This window comes from Nuphar pumila, chromosome 8, assembly GCF_984573655.1.
Source record: "Nuphar pumila chromosome 8, dmNupPumi1.hap1.1, whole genome shotgun sequence".
Taxonomy (NCBI): domain Eukaryota; kingdom Viridiplantae; phylum Streptophyta; class Magnoliopsida; order Nymphaeales; family Nymphaeaceae; genus Nuphar; species Nuphar pumila.
The window spans coordinates 21,038,419-21,052,750 of NC_143256.1; the positions used below are offsets into that span (position 1 = coordinate 21,038,419).

General features: G+C 37.6%; 2 protein-coding genes across 2 annotated transcripts; both read right to left on the reverse strand.

Moving 5' to 3' along the window:
• Positions 1-8,749: 8,749 nt before the first annotated feature.
• Positions 8,750-9,163, reverse strand: LOC149829753 (auxin-responsive protein SAUR36-like). Its single transcript, XM_090015286.1, has one exon. The coding sequence runs from the start codon at positions 9,161-9,163 to the stop codon at positions 8,750-8,752; it is 414 nt and encodes a 137-aa protein (XP_089871412.1).
• Positions 9,164-12,735: 3,572 nt separating this feature from the next.
• LOC149829754 (auxin-responsive protein SAUR68-like) lies at positions 12,736-13,438 on the reverse strand. The gene has a single exon (XM_090015619.1). The coding sequence runs from the start codon at positions 13,348-13,350 to the stop codon at positions 12,910-12,912; it is 441 nt and encodes a 146-aa protein (XP_089871745.1). The 5' UTR covers positions 13,351-13,438; the 3' UTR covers positions 12,736-12,909.
• Positions 13,439-14,332: the final 894 nt, after the last annotated feature.

The following is a 14,332-nucleotide window of genomic DNA, read 5'->3' on the forward strand; positions in this document are numbered from 1 at the left end:
ATCTGTTTACATTTGGGTTTTCCTGGTTCTGTTTGATTTCCTATGTTTATATAATTCTCTTTTTTTTTTTAGCCTTCCATTGTTTTAATCCCCTTGCATCATCTTTTTCTTTTGATTAATCCTTGATTTATGACTGACCTTTGGTGTTGGCGTGTATTTGATCCTCCCCTTCATTACAACTTGTCTCTGATTTTCTTGTTTCAAATGTTTGTTTGTGTCATCATACGTTAGACCCAGTGATTCTGCATTTCATTCCTAAGTGATTACCTGTTTTTAGTTGATAGCAGTATATTCGATATTTTCATAAACATAGCATCATCAATGGTGGGTGTACCCTGCCATGTACCCCCTTTCTGCTCATATTCTTCGGGCTCGTTCCACCGGCTCATGTAGCAGCGAGGATTGGCCTGGCTTTTAAAGAATTAAGATCATTAGTTGATCCTCATAACATTCAGGCCTTTGCAATATTCTTCCTTACCAGATCAAGCTCGTGAATCACTGCGAAGTGTAAATAAAAAAAAAAATTCATTTGATAAGCGATCTGGCTGCATTGTTTAAAACTGATATGCTGGTGGGGGTTATCTGGTTGAATACGCTGGAAGAAGCTTAAACCTACAAGGGAGTTATTAGCTAGAAATCATGTTAAATTTCTGGTCAATTAGCTGAACTCCACAGGTAGATCTTTTCACCAAATTCCCCACCGATATGGTTGAAGACTGTTTGACAATACCACTGTAAATTGACTTATGACAGCTGAAAGTGGAATTACAGGTATGGTTTTTCTTTCTATTCCTTGTACCTTTTTTTTTTTTTTCTTCACCTTCTTTTGCAAATTTCAAGGTTTTTCTGGTGGCTTCCTGTTTGGGTATTGATATTCATGATCCGTTGCAGGGGCCAAGAAGTATGTGCTTTTGATGTTTACGCTGGGTGACAAACCAACAACATGTAATTTGGGTTCATTTTGTAAATCTTTATGTTACATGATCATCTTTTAAGTTACAAGAATGGTTCCATAGAATTTGATTTTTTTTGAAGATAGCATTTTGCTTTTCATCTTCTTGAAAATTTCAAGGTTTTTTTTTTTTTTGTGGGATATGTTGTTGACTTGTGGGTGTATTGATATTGAGGATTTATTGCAGGGAATGAGAAACATCTACATTTTGATGTCCACCTGGGTGACAACAAGCTGGCCAGAGAATGTGGAATTTGGAGTTATTTGTAAATCTCGAGTGACATGATCATCTGATCTCTGTCATTGCTTTGTTATTTGGATAGACTGTCTTCTTTTTCTCCTTGGATTTGTCTCTGCATAAGAGGGCATTGATGCTCTGGTTCAGCTGCATGAGGTCACCTATTGGTAAAATAACTTGTATACTAAGAAGCATAACTTGTGAAAGAAGCAATGACGTCTCAAAATGTATGTATATATATATATATATGTCGTGATAGAAACTCCAGGTCTGTTAAGGATTTCTATGTTTGAGTATAATGAGGTTTATGAAATTTCCTATGCCACTCTCTTATATTGTTAAAAAGGGGAATCTGTTGCTCATGTCTGCAAGTTTAATCTGATGGCCACTAGTCCTAACCAATGTCTCTGAAAAGAAAGGAATATTGCGGTTATCATCACCTCCATTTGGGGAGGGAACATTTCAAATCTGAGTTAATGAAGAATGACTCAGAGGTTTGTAATTTTTGTGATGATGCTGGTAGCAAAAAGGCGTTTGCTGTTTACAAACAGTAGTAGTAATGGAGCAGAGCATACCTACTGCATGTAACTTATGCTGGGTGAAGGCCCAGAAAGTGAAAGGCTCCATGAAGTATACAAGCCTAAGGAGAATGCTAAAAGCCAGCTAGTCTGATAAATCCGTTCCTACAAAATGTCTGCCATAATGCCAATACAAGTGGTTCCAAAAGACTACAACCCAGTCTTCTGTTGTAAAATTTCCTTGCCAAAGTCAGCAAATTGCTGGTTGGGGAATGTGGCCCAGTTACATCTATAGCTCATAGCTACAAAAAATTGCAGTATCTCTAATAAACATGGTAATTTGCGTGCTATTTGTAACAGATTGAGGAGCTGTATCAGATCTCTTTACACAAAATTTGAGCATTCTCGCAGATGAAGTTCACTGGTTGATAGCCATAGTTATAATGGCTTAATTGTTGCTTAGTCCCACGGACTGTCAGGTTTGGTCAAGTCATTGGGGGAACAGATTGTAAAAGCTTTCTTACATCCCCTTTTCCATTTTTTTTTATCCTGTAGTGTTATGAGCCTGTGTATCACTTACATACAGTAGCATTTTGAGTTTAACACTCCAACCATTCACAGGTTATTGTCACATCCCACTATGCTCATGTCTTCCATTGCGCGCATGGTATCACATTTTTAGTCTGCGCCCACCGTCATCTCAACATCATGGCAGCCACCTAGCATTGCAAAACTTATTTATCTCGTATTGTTGGTTGCAAACCAAGACATCCTCAATGGCTATTGAAAGAGGATAACAGTGAAGATACAGAGACAAATTTAGCAGTTAAAAATTTCGAAGTTGGAGAACAACAATGGTATGCAATTATTTAAAAAAAAAAAAAAGCTTTCTGCAGCCTTTCATGGACTTTTTCAAATACTTGAGCATTTCTTTTGAGGACTGTATCTCCTGTGTTATGGTGTAATTAACTGATCTCATATATTGTTTTCAATATGTTGCTGGAAATTCTTTCATGTGCTTTAAGTATCTTCTAAGTCATGTTTCAAAGGGTTTGCCTTGATGTCCTTAGCTCAATGTCGCTGAATTCTATGTGGATGCCACTAAAAATAGGAAGATTCTTATAAATATATACATATCATGTTAGTGCACTGGAATTGATGCTTTGGTGTCTAAAGCTAGTTCTGATTGCTTCTGACTACAAAGTGTTGCTTTGCTATCATGTGTATTTTATTGTAGGGCCTCTTGATCTGAAAGTTGATTTACTAATATTTATAAATTCTTTTGGCATTTCATGATGGTAACTATATACAGTGCAACTTGAACAGGAGATTTTCCACCTGCTTTTTTATATTGTGGAGAATTCTCGTTTGTTGGAAATAAAAGAAATCTAATCGGTCTTGATTCTAATATTTGTCTTGAGCCTCAAGAGGTCACTGATCAATAAGATTACATTTGGGAGTTATCTGTAGCAGCTAAATCAAAGGGCTCATCCAGATTTTGTATTTACCCCAGAACCTTTGAGTTCCAATTTCAAGTGGTCTGCAAATAAGAAAGTTTGTTTGAAGTTTGTCCTATACATCTATCCCGTAGAAGGTTATAGATGCATCGGTAAGGCCAAGGGGATATATGATTGCTGATTGCCAAGATTTGCTGGATGAAAAGCATCATCCAGGAGGGTCTAACTTAGGCTTGTTTACAGAAATTCATTTCCTTTTAGCATTGTGGTCATCATCAAACATTGCATTTTCCATTATGCCTTCATACAGGCGCTGCACCCTGATATGAAGGGTTATAGCATATCCTTTCCCTCACATTACCACCACCTTCATCCAGCCCCATTGCCTACAGTCCATTAGCTCATTATCTCTCTCATGACATATATATATATATATATATATATGTATATATATACCTATATATATAACATATGCATGTATATATACATATGTACAAGCATATATATAATCTTTCCATCATTCATGTCTTGATATATGAACATTTTTAGATATCCATAAGATATATGCCATTTTTCTTTCTATTTTTATGTTAACCCAGTTGTTTTGCAAGAAATATGTGGGTGACATCATTATTGGGAGTTGTAAATTCGATTTCATGTATTGTAATAGTTAGGCTTAAATGAGAATTTACATTTCCTGTTTTAGATAGAATGAATGAGCATTGTAAATATCATAAAATTGCTTATTTTCATGCATTTTTGCCTTTATTTCTCAAATCTTCACAAATGGGAACACGAATGGCACGTGCACCATTTCATAAGAGGTAATTAATCCTAAGTTGATGATTTACATCAATGGCCATAGTCAGGATGTAAACAAAACTTAGGATTTTTATCGTTTATAAAATAACACTGGATCTACACTGGATCCCTTTCAAAAATCATCATATCTTCTGCAAATATTTTCCTCTTTTATCAGAATTTAATTTAAAATTAATTCAATATATATACCAATGGCCATAGTCAGGGTATATTGAGAGTTAATTTCATTTTAAATTCAATAAAAATCACCAAAAATGTATTTTATTTTTCATTTTAATGTGGTTATTATATAATATATCCAATGACCATAGTCAGGGATATATTATATCTTCAATCTCATTCTTAATTCATTTAAAGAATGAAATAGCTTTTCAAAAACCAATTTTCAAAATTCTTTAAATTCATTCATCATTCAGGATAGAATTGCATTATATTTTCAAAATTCTTTTCAAAAACCCAAGTGATTTTGAACATCTTCTCTTTAATTTCTACTTCAAACTCATCAATTCTATCTCTTCTTCAAAGTCCAAACTTTGATTTTGAAACCAAATTCAAAGTTCAATTTAACTTTGATTCATTTTCTAAATTCCAAATTCAAGTTTCAAAATCAAAATCCAATTTGACTTTGAAATTCATCCTCAAATCAATCTTGAAATTCCATTTGAATCCAAAGTTAGATCCTAATCCCACCTTGGATCCAGATTTCCAGGTATCACTCTAGTTTGGATCTCAGACTTCAGATCCAATTCCATTTTTAGGATCCAGACTCCAACTTCACTTTGGATCTCAGACTTCAGATCCAAATCCAAATCCCTTCTAGGATCCAGAACCCAATTCTACTTTGGATCTCAGACTTCAGATCCAATTCCATTTTAGGGTTCAGAATCCCACTCTCATCTTGGATCTCAGATTTCAGATCCAAAATCCATTTTCTAGGTTTCAGTATCCACTTCAATCTCAGATCTCCAATTCTTAAACCCAATTTCATTCAGAATTTCAGATTCAAATTCCATCTTGAATTCCAAAACATTCAAATCAATCCCAATTCTATCTTTCCTTCTGATTTCAAACTTCAAAGTTAGAATTCAATTCTATTCCCATCTCTATTCTGATTCAAAGTCCATTTATGACTTTGAAAAATCCTTTCTTCTTCTTTTTTCTCAAACTTCAAAATCATTTCTTTCCAAATCCAGATTTATTTTTCCCAACCTCTTGATTATTTCCAAAAACTTAGAACTTTAAATCTTAAGTTCCAAGTTAGAAACCATTTCTTCACTACTATCATCAGATTCATCTCAGAAATACTTGGGAATTTTTCAAATCATTTTTCGAAAAGAGCATACATCTTTGCACTGTACAGGCATGATTCTTTGTGCATCTAGACTTAGATAATTTCTTAGCAAAGCAAAAGGCATAAATTCGACCCTTGGTTCGATTACCCCTGGTAAAGGCGCCAGGAACGGTCGAACCTCGTACCGACGAGCGGATCCCGTCTCCCAGTTTTCCAGCAAATAATTCAAAAATGGAGGCGAGTTATTTTCTCAAAATATTTTCAAAATTAAGGTCAAGTGAGACCCCACAAAAGAATTTCTCTTCTCTCTTCTTTTCTTTCTCTTCTCTTCTCTATTCTTTTTCTTTCTTTTATTTTCTCTCCCTTCAAAAAGGAGGAAAATAGAGGTTAGAAAAGGAAAAGAGAAGGAAGGGAGAGAATATTACGAGCAGAAAAATTTTGCGATGAACACAGTATGTTTTCCTTAGACCCCCTTCCTCCGCTTGGCTCCCTAGGCATGCCCTCTGGGGCGCGAGGCTTCCTCATCGTGCTTCGTTCATGTGCTGGCTAGTTCTACATGATGCCAACAATACAAAAGTTAAGCTTAAGAGGCGAGGTATAAACTTGGCTAGACTTTGTCTGCAGGGCCACATTCGTGCCCCCATCATGATTTGGAAAACCTTGTCTTCGGGATGTGATATCTCGTCACCCCATCATTGTTCCTACTTTTTATGTAATCTTTAATTCAATCATGCTGATATGTACTGCTTATTATGATTAATACATTACCCCTTCTTTAAAAAAAAACCCTGCATAATGTTTGGTATCATGTGTATGTTTGCTTTAGTTGCAAATGGGGATGCAAGTCTGTACCCACAACCTTGATCATAGTTACCAAAGGCAACGTGCAAAGCAGAAGTGTGGAAGCGAGTGTTACAAATAGAAAATAGTATGGAACAAGTAGGACAAAGTAAGAAACAAACATAAGACGAATGAGAAGCAACTAGGAAGCTGGCATGCCGTCCGTTATATAAGAAAGTGTGCTTTTCACTGTTGCCAATAGTGAGCAAGAAGTATTAATCCAAGCATAGGATAACATGATTAAATGAGTTAATAATTTAATGTATTGACGCTAACCTGCTGTTTGTGAACCCAGATATTGGAAGCCTTACAATAAGGTATTATTAGTATTTTATGGTAAGATGTGGGCATGAATCCATGTTATCTTTATAAAATGTGGGTCAAGTTTCAACATCAATATTGTCCAAGAAAAGGACAATATCATGTGCATGTTTCCCCTAGGTGAACATGGGAATGTGCATCTTGAACCCACAATCCCACAGATGCATGCTTGTCCAATAGTTCCTGAAAGAGTTAGTCCTAGACTATGACTAAATGTTTACATGAAAATAATGGCTCAATGCATCAAGCCAGCCTGTTATAAATATTGGTAAAATATTCAAGATCAGATTTATCACTGGTTTGTGGACATTGTTTCATAAATAAAATGTGGCTCACACATGAACCCAAGTTAAATGTCGGTCATGTACCCATGATCTTAATTTACGCATTCATCCAGCCAATAATCACCACAACTGCATGGGCCAATGTCTCAGTGGCTTGGATGAGTCTATCGTGTGAGCCATAGATTAATTACTGCTAGGATCTACCAAAATTTGTGAGCCATATTTCTTCATTACACGTAATTCATAGAAGTTTGGTTAAATGCAATCCATCTTTAATGATAACCTTAATTACTTCATTAACCCGGACCATCACCTGATGTTAAGTAAAGCAACAGGACGGATTTTTCAAGTTTCAACCATAGATAGTGAAAGGTCATTTAATTTTCAAAAAATGAGACAAAAAACTCGTTCTTTTCAGTGAAATGTTTAGAACAAGAAAATTTTTACTTAGAAAAAATACTCTTCAACTGCACTAAGCCTTGAATTTGAATCCTGTAATTCTTATACCCTAACTTGATTTTCAAAGAACGATCGCATATATATATATATATATATATATATATATATATATATATATATATATATATATATATATATATATATATATATATATATATAAGTTCATGTTGTTTTACAAATTAAACACATCTATACTGTTTTACAAATTAAACACATCTAACCTTGGCTTCGTCCTTCACATTGAATGGAACCAGAGAACAGAGAGGAGGAAACTGCCCAAGAGATGGAGTAACAAAATCTTGGAGGCGTCGGTTGGAAGCCTGGATATCATCCATGTTTTCCTCACAGTGGGGGAGCATGCGATTGGATGGCCTCTTTCCATAAGAACATGTATTGGAAATCTTGCTTCTCTTCCATTCCTCGTCCCGAGCATAATGGACACATTGTAACTATGATGATGGGAATGCTGACCAAGCTGATGGAAGCTCCTCATCACTGTTTCCGGCCGGTACCCACCCCCCCTTGTTTGATTGGTTCCAATGATTTCTTTCAAGTTGTCATTCACTTGAACTATGCTAATTATTGGATTAATGCAGTGATGTTTATACGTACATAGTGGCAAACGAGGAATGAAATGAGTTTGGGTATAAATTGGGTCTGGGTTTGGGATTGGCTCGAGTTTTGGATCAAATCTAAAATGGGTTGGCTTCAGGTCAAGTATGAAATAGTTTTGGTTACAGACCTAGTTAAGATTTTTGGTCAGTCATAGATTGCATAAAACTGTTAAGATCAGCTACAAAAAATTGTCAAGTACAAATAGATTTAGGCCTCTATTTTTTTAAGCAAAACTGACCCATTTCTTAAATTTAGATTTCATGTCCAACGCAAACCCATGAGAAATGGGCAATGTCACATGGATGCTCCCCATGGTATGCTTGGAAATGTACATCCATATCAGTGATCTTGATGCATCAATGAATCCAGCCAATAATGGTCCACATAATTGCATGTCCACCATCTCAAAGAGAAAACCTGTCATGTGAACCATGAATATTAAACATCCTACAGTTAAGATTTCACTTTTTGTGAGACATATTTCTTCATCAAATATATATGGACCATACAAGATTGGAGTTTCGTTACTAATGTGACACATCTTTAATGATGACCTGAATAACATACTTAACTGTCTTTCAAAAAAACAAATAACACACTTAACTAATCCATAAATTAACTTGGAACTTTTTTTTGTTCTTCCCTTTTTTTATAGCGTAAATAATTAAAGCCACCGATGAATTTTTCAAGCTTCAAGTCCTGAAACTACATATGTTAAAAATCATATCCAACAAGAATTCATGTCATGAGTAAGTAACAATGTTGCTTGGTAATTGGTATTAACCTCATTGGTAATAACCAAATTTTACACTTTGCCAGTTTTTTCTTTAGTTTACTTGTGATTTAGACTGAGAAAAATACTGCGAATAGGAATTTTCTTGACCAAAAAGTTGGAATTACTCTGAAAATTTCCATATATACATGTGTATGTCGTAGACAATATCTACTTCGTTCAAAATCCAAGAAGGGGCATGTGATGGTGGGCGTGGCTCTGAGGCAACTCCAAGGATGATAGGCATCTACTGCTACTTAAAGACACCACCAATGCATTCTCAATCTGCCTGGACAGGTCTCTTTGCACAAGTGACATGACGTAGTCGATGATTGTAGAGCCACAAGGGAATGTAATTGCACCATCAATGTTCAATCCAAACTCTTCCTCGGCCATCTTCAATAACTCCTGGAAGATGGGTCTTTGGAGGTAAGCCAAGGGAACAGTGTACCTTTTGCCATCAGCGGCATAAGCCACAAAGTGGCCCTTCGCTGCAATTTCTGCCACTTTTCTTCTGGTGTTGCTCCTGTTCACACCACCGAGTGTGATTCTTCTTCTCCCTATAGCAGCCATCTTCTGCCACTTCTTGGCCATCTCTACTAGCTTCTTTGTACAAATCATTCTTGCAGGTTGATGATGAAGATGATGAATGTGGTTGTCAGTTTATCGGAGGAAAGGCAAAGTACTTCAGAATGTGGCTGAGCTTGAGTTGTGAGTATTAATATCTGCTCGTGCATGTATATATATACAAAGGCAAGGAATGAAATTGGGTTGTGTTAATTTTCATGGAAGCCAAGTGGGATGTGAGAAGCAAGTGATGCGGGGGGAAATACCACATGGGTGAGGAGATGGGTATGCTGGTGGCCACCACAGCATGGGACCCAAGAATATTAACTCTGTCGCCACAGCCTTTCACGTGGTGGCATCCCCAGCAGCAGAACATGGGCGCAATTCGAAATGCTGCCATTCAATTGGTTGTGATAACACGAGAGATGAGTCGAGAGATTGATTATTGAATCTCATCTGGGTTTCACCAAGGGGGCTGGGGTAGTCGGGTGGGGGTTCTGGCCACTTGACAGGTAGTCAAGGTTAGATTCGCATGGGCATCTCTTCTGTGCTCAAGTCGACACCCAGCATAGGCCCTGGGGCCCAGGGGGTGGGGGGGGGGCTGTCCTTGCCTCAAAGTTTTACGCTGTGGGCAGGACGACCGTAACTAGGTATGGCAGGCTAAGCAATTGGAACCAGGTCTTCATGCTGGGTGCGGTTTCTTCGGGTTATAAATCCAAAAAAAAGAATCCCATCTGGGTTAGACCTAATATATATAATCAATGATTAAAATCAAGCCCACTGACACTAAAGTGTACACCCAGATTAGCTATAACATGTTTGCTTCTTTGGCACCAACTTGTCCATGAATCAGTTAAGAAAGTTTAGGAGCTAGTTCCAACATTTAGGTCCTGAATATTTTGATTATGATAGGGAAGAGCAGACAAAGAGTCTGAAGCTTGACCCACATGGAGGGCTAAAACCAAATCTAATCTCGACATAGTGATAAATTGTGACATGAATCAGGTTAAGGCATGCAGGTCAGGCCTGGTTTTTCTGTAGGAACAACTAAAATTTTGGATCTAAATGGGTTCGAACCACTTATATTCAGCATTGGATCCAACCACTTGCTCATCTCAAAGGGGAGAAAAAAGTCAGTTTGGCATTGTGGGCACTGCTGCATTTTAATTTCTACAGCACTAATGTTATCCATGTTAGGAAAACCACGAGCAAGAAACAACCAAAAGGAAACAAAGAACAAGAACAATCTAACGAAACACAAGAAGAACACCGATTTACGTGGAAAAACCTCTCCTCAAATCCGAGAGAGAGAGAAATCTTATTACTCTTATCTGACAGTTACAAGCTAGGGAAAGAAAAGAGAGAATATAAACAAGGCAAGGGCAACAACCCTAACCCTAACCAAATCGGGTCGGATCCACTGAAAACCGGGTCCCAAACATAAGTCCTAAAAAAACTTTCTTCTGGGGGCCGCGCCGGGGGGGAGCCCCCGGACCCCCTTCCTGCAAGGGCAAAAACAGTGAATCAGGCTCCACAACTCATCAATCTCCCACTTGGAGACTGATACAAAAAAAAATTCTCCAACTGTTTTTCTTCCCAAACTCTTCTCTGAATCTCTGAAACGACATCCCTCCCTCATGCTCATTGAATAATACACACCACCTACAAGGGCTCCATCTCATATTTGTGCAGTTAATCTAGCCGAGATCACCACCAAGATTGGCAGTGAATATACACTAAATCTCACGTTCCTTGAAAAACAGGGATCTAGTGCCCAAAAAGACAACCATGGAATGGTTGCCATTGAAATATCTGGGTCTGCCACTATTTTAGGGTGGGATAAAAGTTGGATACTGTAGGGTGGCCTTGGCCAAAGTGAGGAAAAGATTACACAGCTGTATGCATATATTTTTGTCTTGTGCGAGAAGAATAGATTTCTGTCGTCTAATCTTTAAGAGTTACAGTCCATAATTCATGCCGTGGAGGAGTACTTTTGAAAATTTGTGGAACTCAGCAGAGAGACCTCCATGAGATGCCATTTTCTGAAATGATATGTGTCTTTTCAAGCCTAAGCTTGAGGGAGTACGAAGACCTCTTGATGTCAACAAAGCCCATTTAGTGCGGTTATCGTTGGAGATTTATTCAAAGAATCAGCTTATCAACCAGCCAAGGAAAAATCTGAGAATCATCCAATGCATCCGATAACTTCCTCTATTGTTAAATCCTTTTCTGTAAAAGAGAAAAATCGTGAAAGAGAAAAATCGTGAAAGACAAAAGGAAAATATTAATAAGAAAGAATTATGTAGAATATAAGCAACTAAGGAAACAAATTGTATATATATACAAGGCAACCTTGGTGAATGAAGCCAGCTAGCAAGTGATTCCATTGTGGATGTAGGCCTAACATCCCAACACAAGAAAAATGTTAATTAGCGACGAAAATTTGCGACGGATTTTTTCTGTCACAAATTTGTGATAGATTAGCTAGAAAAAACTATCCGTCGCTAACATTCAAATGATTTGTGAAGTTAGCGACGAAAAAAATTCTATCAGGAATCCGTCACTAATTAGCGATGAAAAAAATTTCATCGCTAATCTATCGCTACTTATTGATGGATTCACGAAAAAAAAATTATGCCTCAAACTCCGTCGCTAATTAGCGACGACAATTTTTTGTCGCTAATTCTCAATACAAGAAAAACATTAATTAGCGACGAAAATTTGTGAGGGATAAATTCTGTTGCAAATTAGCGATGAAATTAGCGAGGGAATTTTTCTCCATCGCTAATTTTTGATTTAAACCGACCCATCTAGGGCACAAAATTTTCCCTCGCTCTCCGTGCGAAATTTAAACCGACATCTCCGTCATTGGATTTAAACCGACTTCTTCATGGAGGGTGATGAAGTTCAAACGACTTCTTCGTGGAGGGCGCAAAGCTGTTCGCTACAGCCGGGTTGATGCCATCGCTGATGAGGTCATTGCCACTGCAGAGGTTCTTCCGGCAGCTGTTTCCTCGACCGTCATCAGTGAAGCATATCAAGGCATCCCTAGCCAAGTGGATATCTTACAGCTTGGATCTACCAAAATTTGTGAACCATATTTCTTCATTACACGTAATTCATAGAAGTTTGGTTAAATGCAATCCATCTTTAATGATAACCTTAATTACTTCATTAACCCAGACCATCACCTGATGTTAAGTAAAGCAACAGGACGGATTTTTCAAGTTTCAACCATAGACAGTGAAAGGTCATTTAATTTTCAAAAAATGAGCCAAAAAACTCGTTCTTTTCAGTGAAATGTTAAGAACATGAAAATTTTTACTTAGAAAAAATACTCTTCAACTGCACTAAGCCTTGAATTTCAATCATGTAATTCTTATACCCTAACTTGATTTTCAAAGAACAATCGCATATATATAAGTTCATGTTGTTTTACAAATTAAACACATCTATACTGCTCACCGATTTTTCAGTAACTCGTTTTTTTAATGCCATTCTTTTCATTTGTATTTTTAATGAATATCCAACAAAAAATGGGAGGACATTTAAACTTAGAATGTTCATGCAGTAAGAGTAATATGTCTAAAGACACCTTCTTGGCGATAAACAGATCTTCCACTTGCTTTACCAATTGAACATCTTTCTCAAAGTTTACTTAGGATTTAGAATGGGATAAATACAATGATTTGGTATTTTCCTGACCAAAAAAACTGAATTTGCTCTCAAAATTTGCATTTTGTACATGTGTATTTTATACAGTATTTAATAATTCAAAATCCTTGAAGGGGAATATGTTGGCAGGGGTGGCTTTGAGGCAACTCAGAGGATGACAAGCACCTGCTGCTACTTAAAGAAACCACCAATGCATTCTCCCTTTGCCCGGGCAAGTCTCTTTGCACAAGTGACATGATATGGTCGATGACTGCAGAATCACAAGGGAATGTAATTGCGCCATTGATGTTCAATCCAAACTCTTCCTCTGCCATCCTTAACAGCTCTTGGAAGATGGGTCTTTGGAGGTAAGCCAAGGGAACCATGTACCTTTTACCATCTGCTGCATATGCTACAAAATGCCCCTTCTCTGCAACTGTTGATGCTTTTCTTTTGGAGTTGCTCTTCTTCACACCACCGAGTGTGATTCTTCTTCTCCCTGTAGCAGCCATCTTCTGCCACTTCTTGGCCATCTCTAGTAGCTTCTTTGTACAAATCATTCTTGCAGGTTGATGATGAAGATGATGAATATGGTTCAGTTTATCAGAGGACAAGCAAAGTACTTTAGAATGTAGCTGAGCTTGGGCTGTGATTATTGATATCTGCTTGTGCATGTATATATATAGAGGGAGGGAAAGAAATTTGTGTTTTCATTTTCAGGAAAGACAAGTGGGATGTGAGATGCATGTGATGTTGGGGGCAATACCACATGGATGAAGAGATGGGTATGCTGGTGGCCACCACTGCATAGGACCTAAAGTGGGACCCAATGATATTAACTCTATGTCGCCACAGCCGATCACGTAGTGGCATCCTATGGCCCACCCAGAATATGCTTGTGCATGTGTCTCTCTCTCTCTCTCTCTCTCTCTCTCTATATATATATATATATATATATATATATATATATATATATATAGAGAGAGAGAGAGAGAGAGAGAGAGAGAGAGAGAGAGAGAGAGAGAGAGAGAGATTGTGTTTTCATTTTCAGGGAAGACAAGTGGGATGTGAGATGCATGTGATGTTGGGGCAATACCACATGGATGAGGAGATGGGTATGCTGGTGGCCACCACTGCATAGGACCTAAAGTGGGACCCAATGATATAAACTCTATGTCGCCACAGTCGATGACGTGGTGGCATCGTATGGCCCACCCAGCAGCAGAATATGGGCCCAACTCGAAATGCTGCCATTCAATTGGTTGTGATAACAAGAGAGATTGATTATTGAATCCCATCTGAGTTGGTCCTAATATGTATAATCAAGGATCAAAATCAACATGGTCGCATCTTTGGACCCAACTTGTCCACGAATCAGCTAAGAAGGTTTAGGAGCTAGTACCAACATTTAGGTCCTAAATGTTTTGCTTATGATAGGGAAGAACAGTCAAAGAGTCCGAAGCTTGACCCACATGGAGGGGGGCGATATCTGAAGTTATAGACTGGACCATTGGAGCACTAAAACCAATCTGATCCAGATAT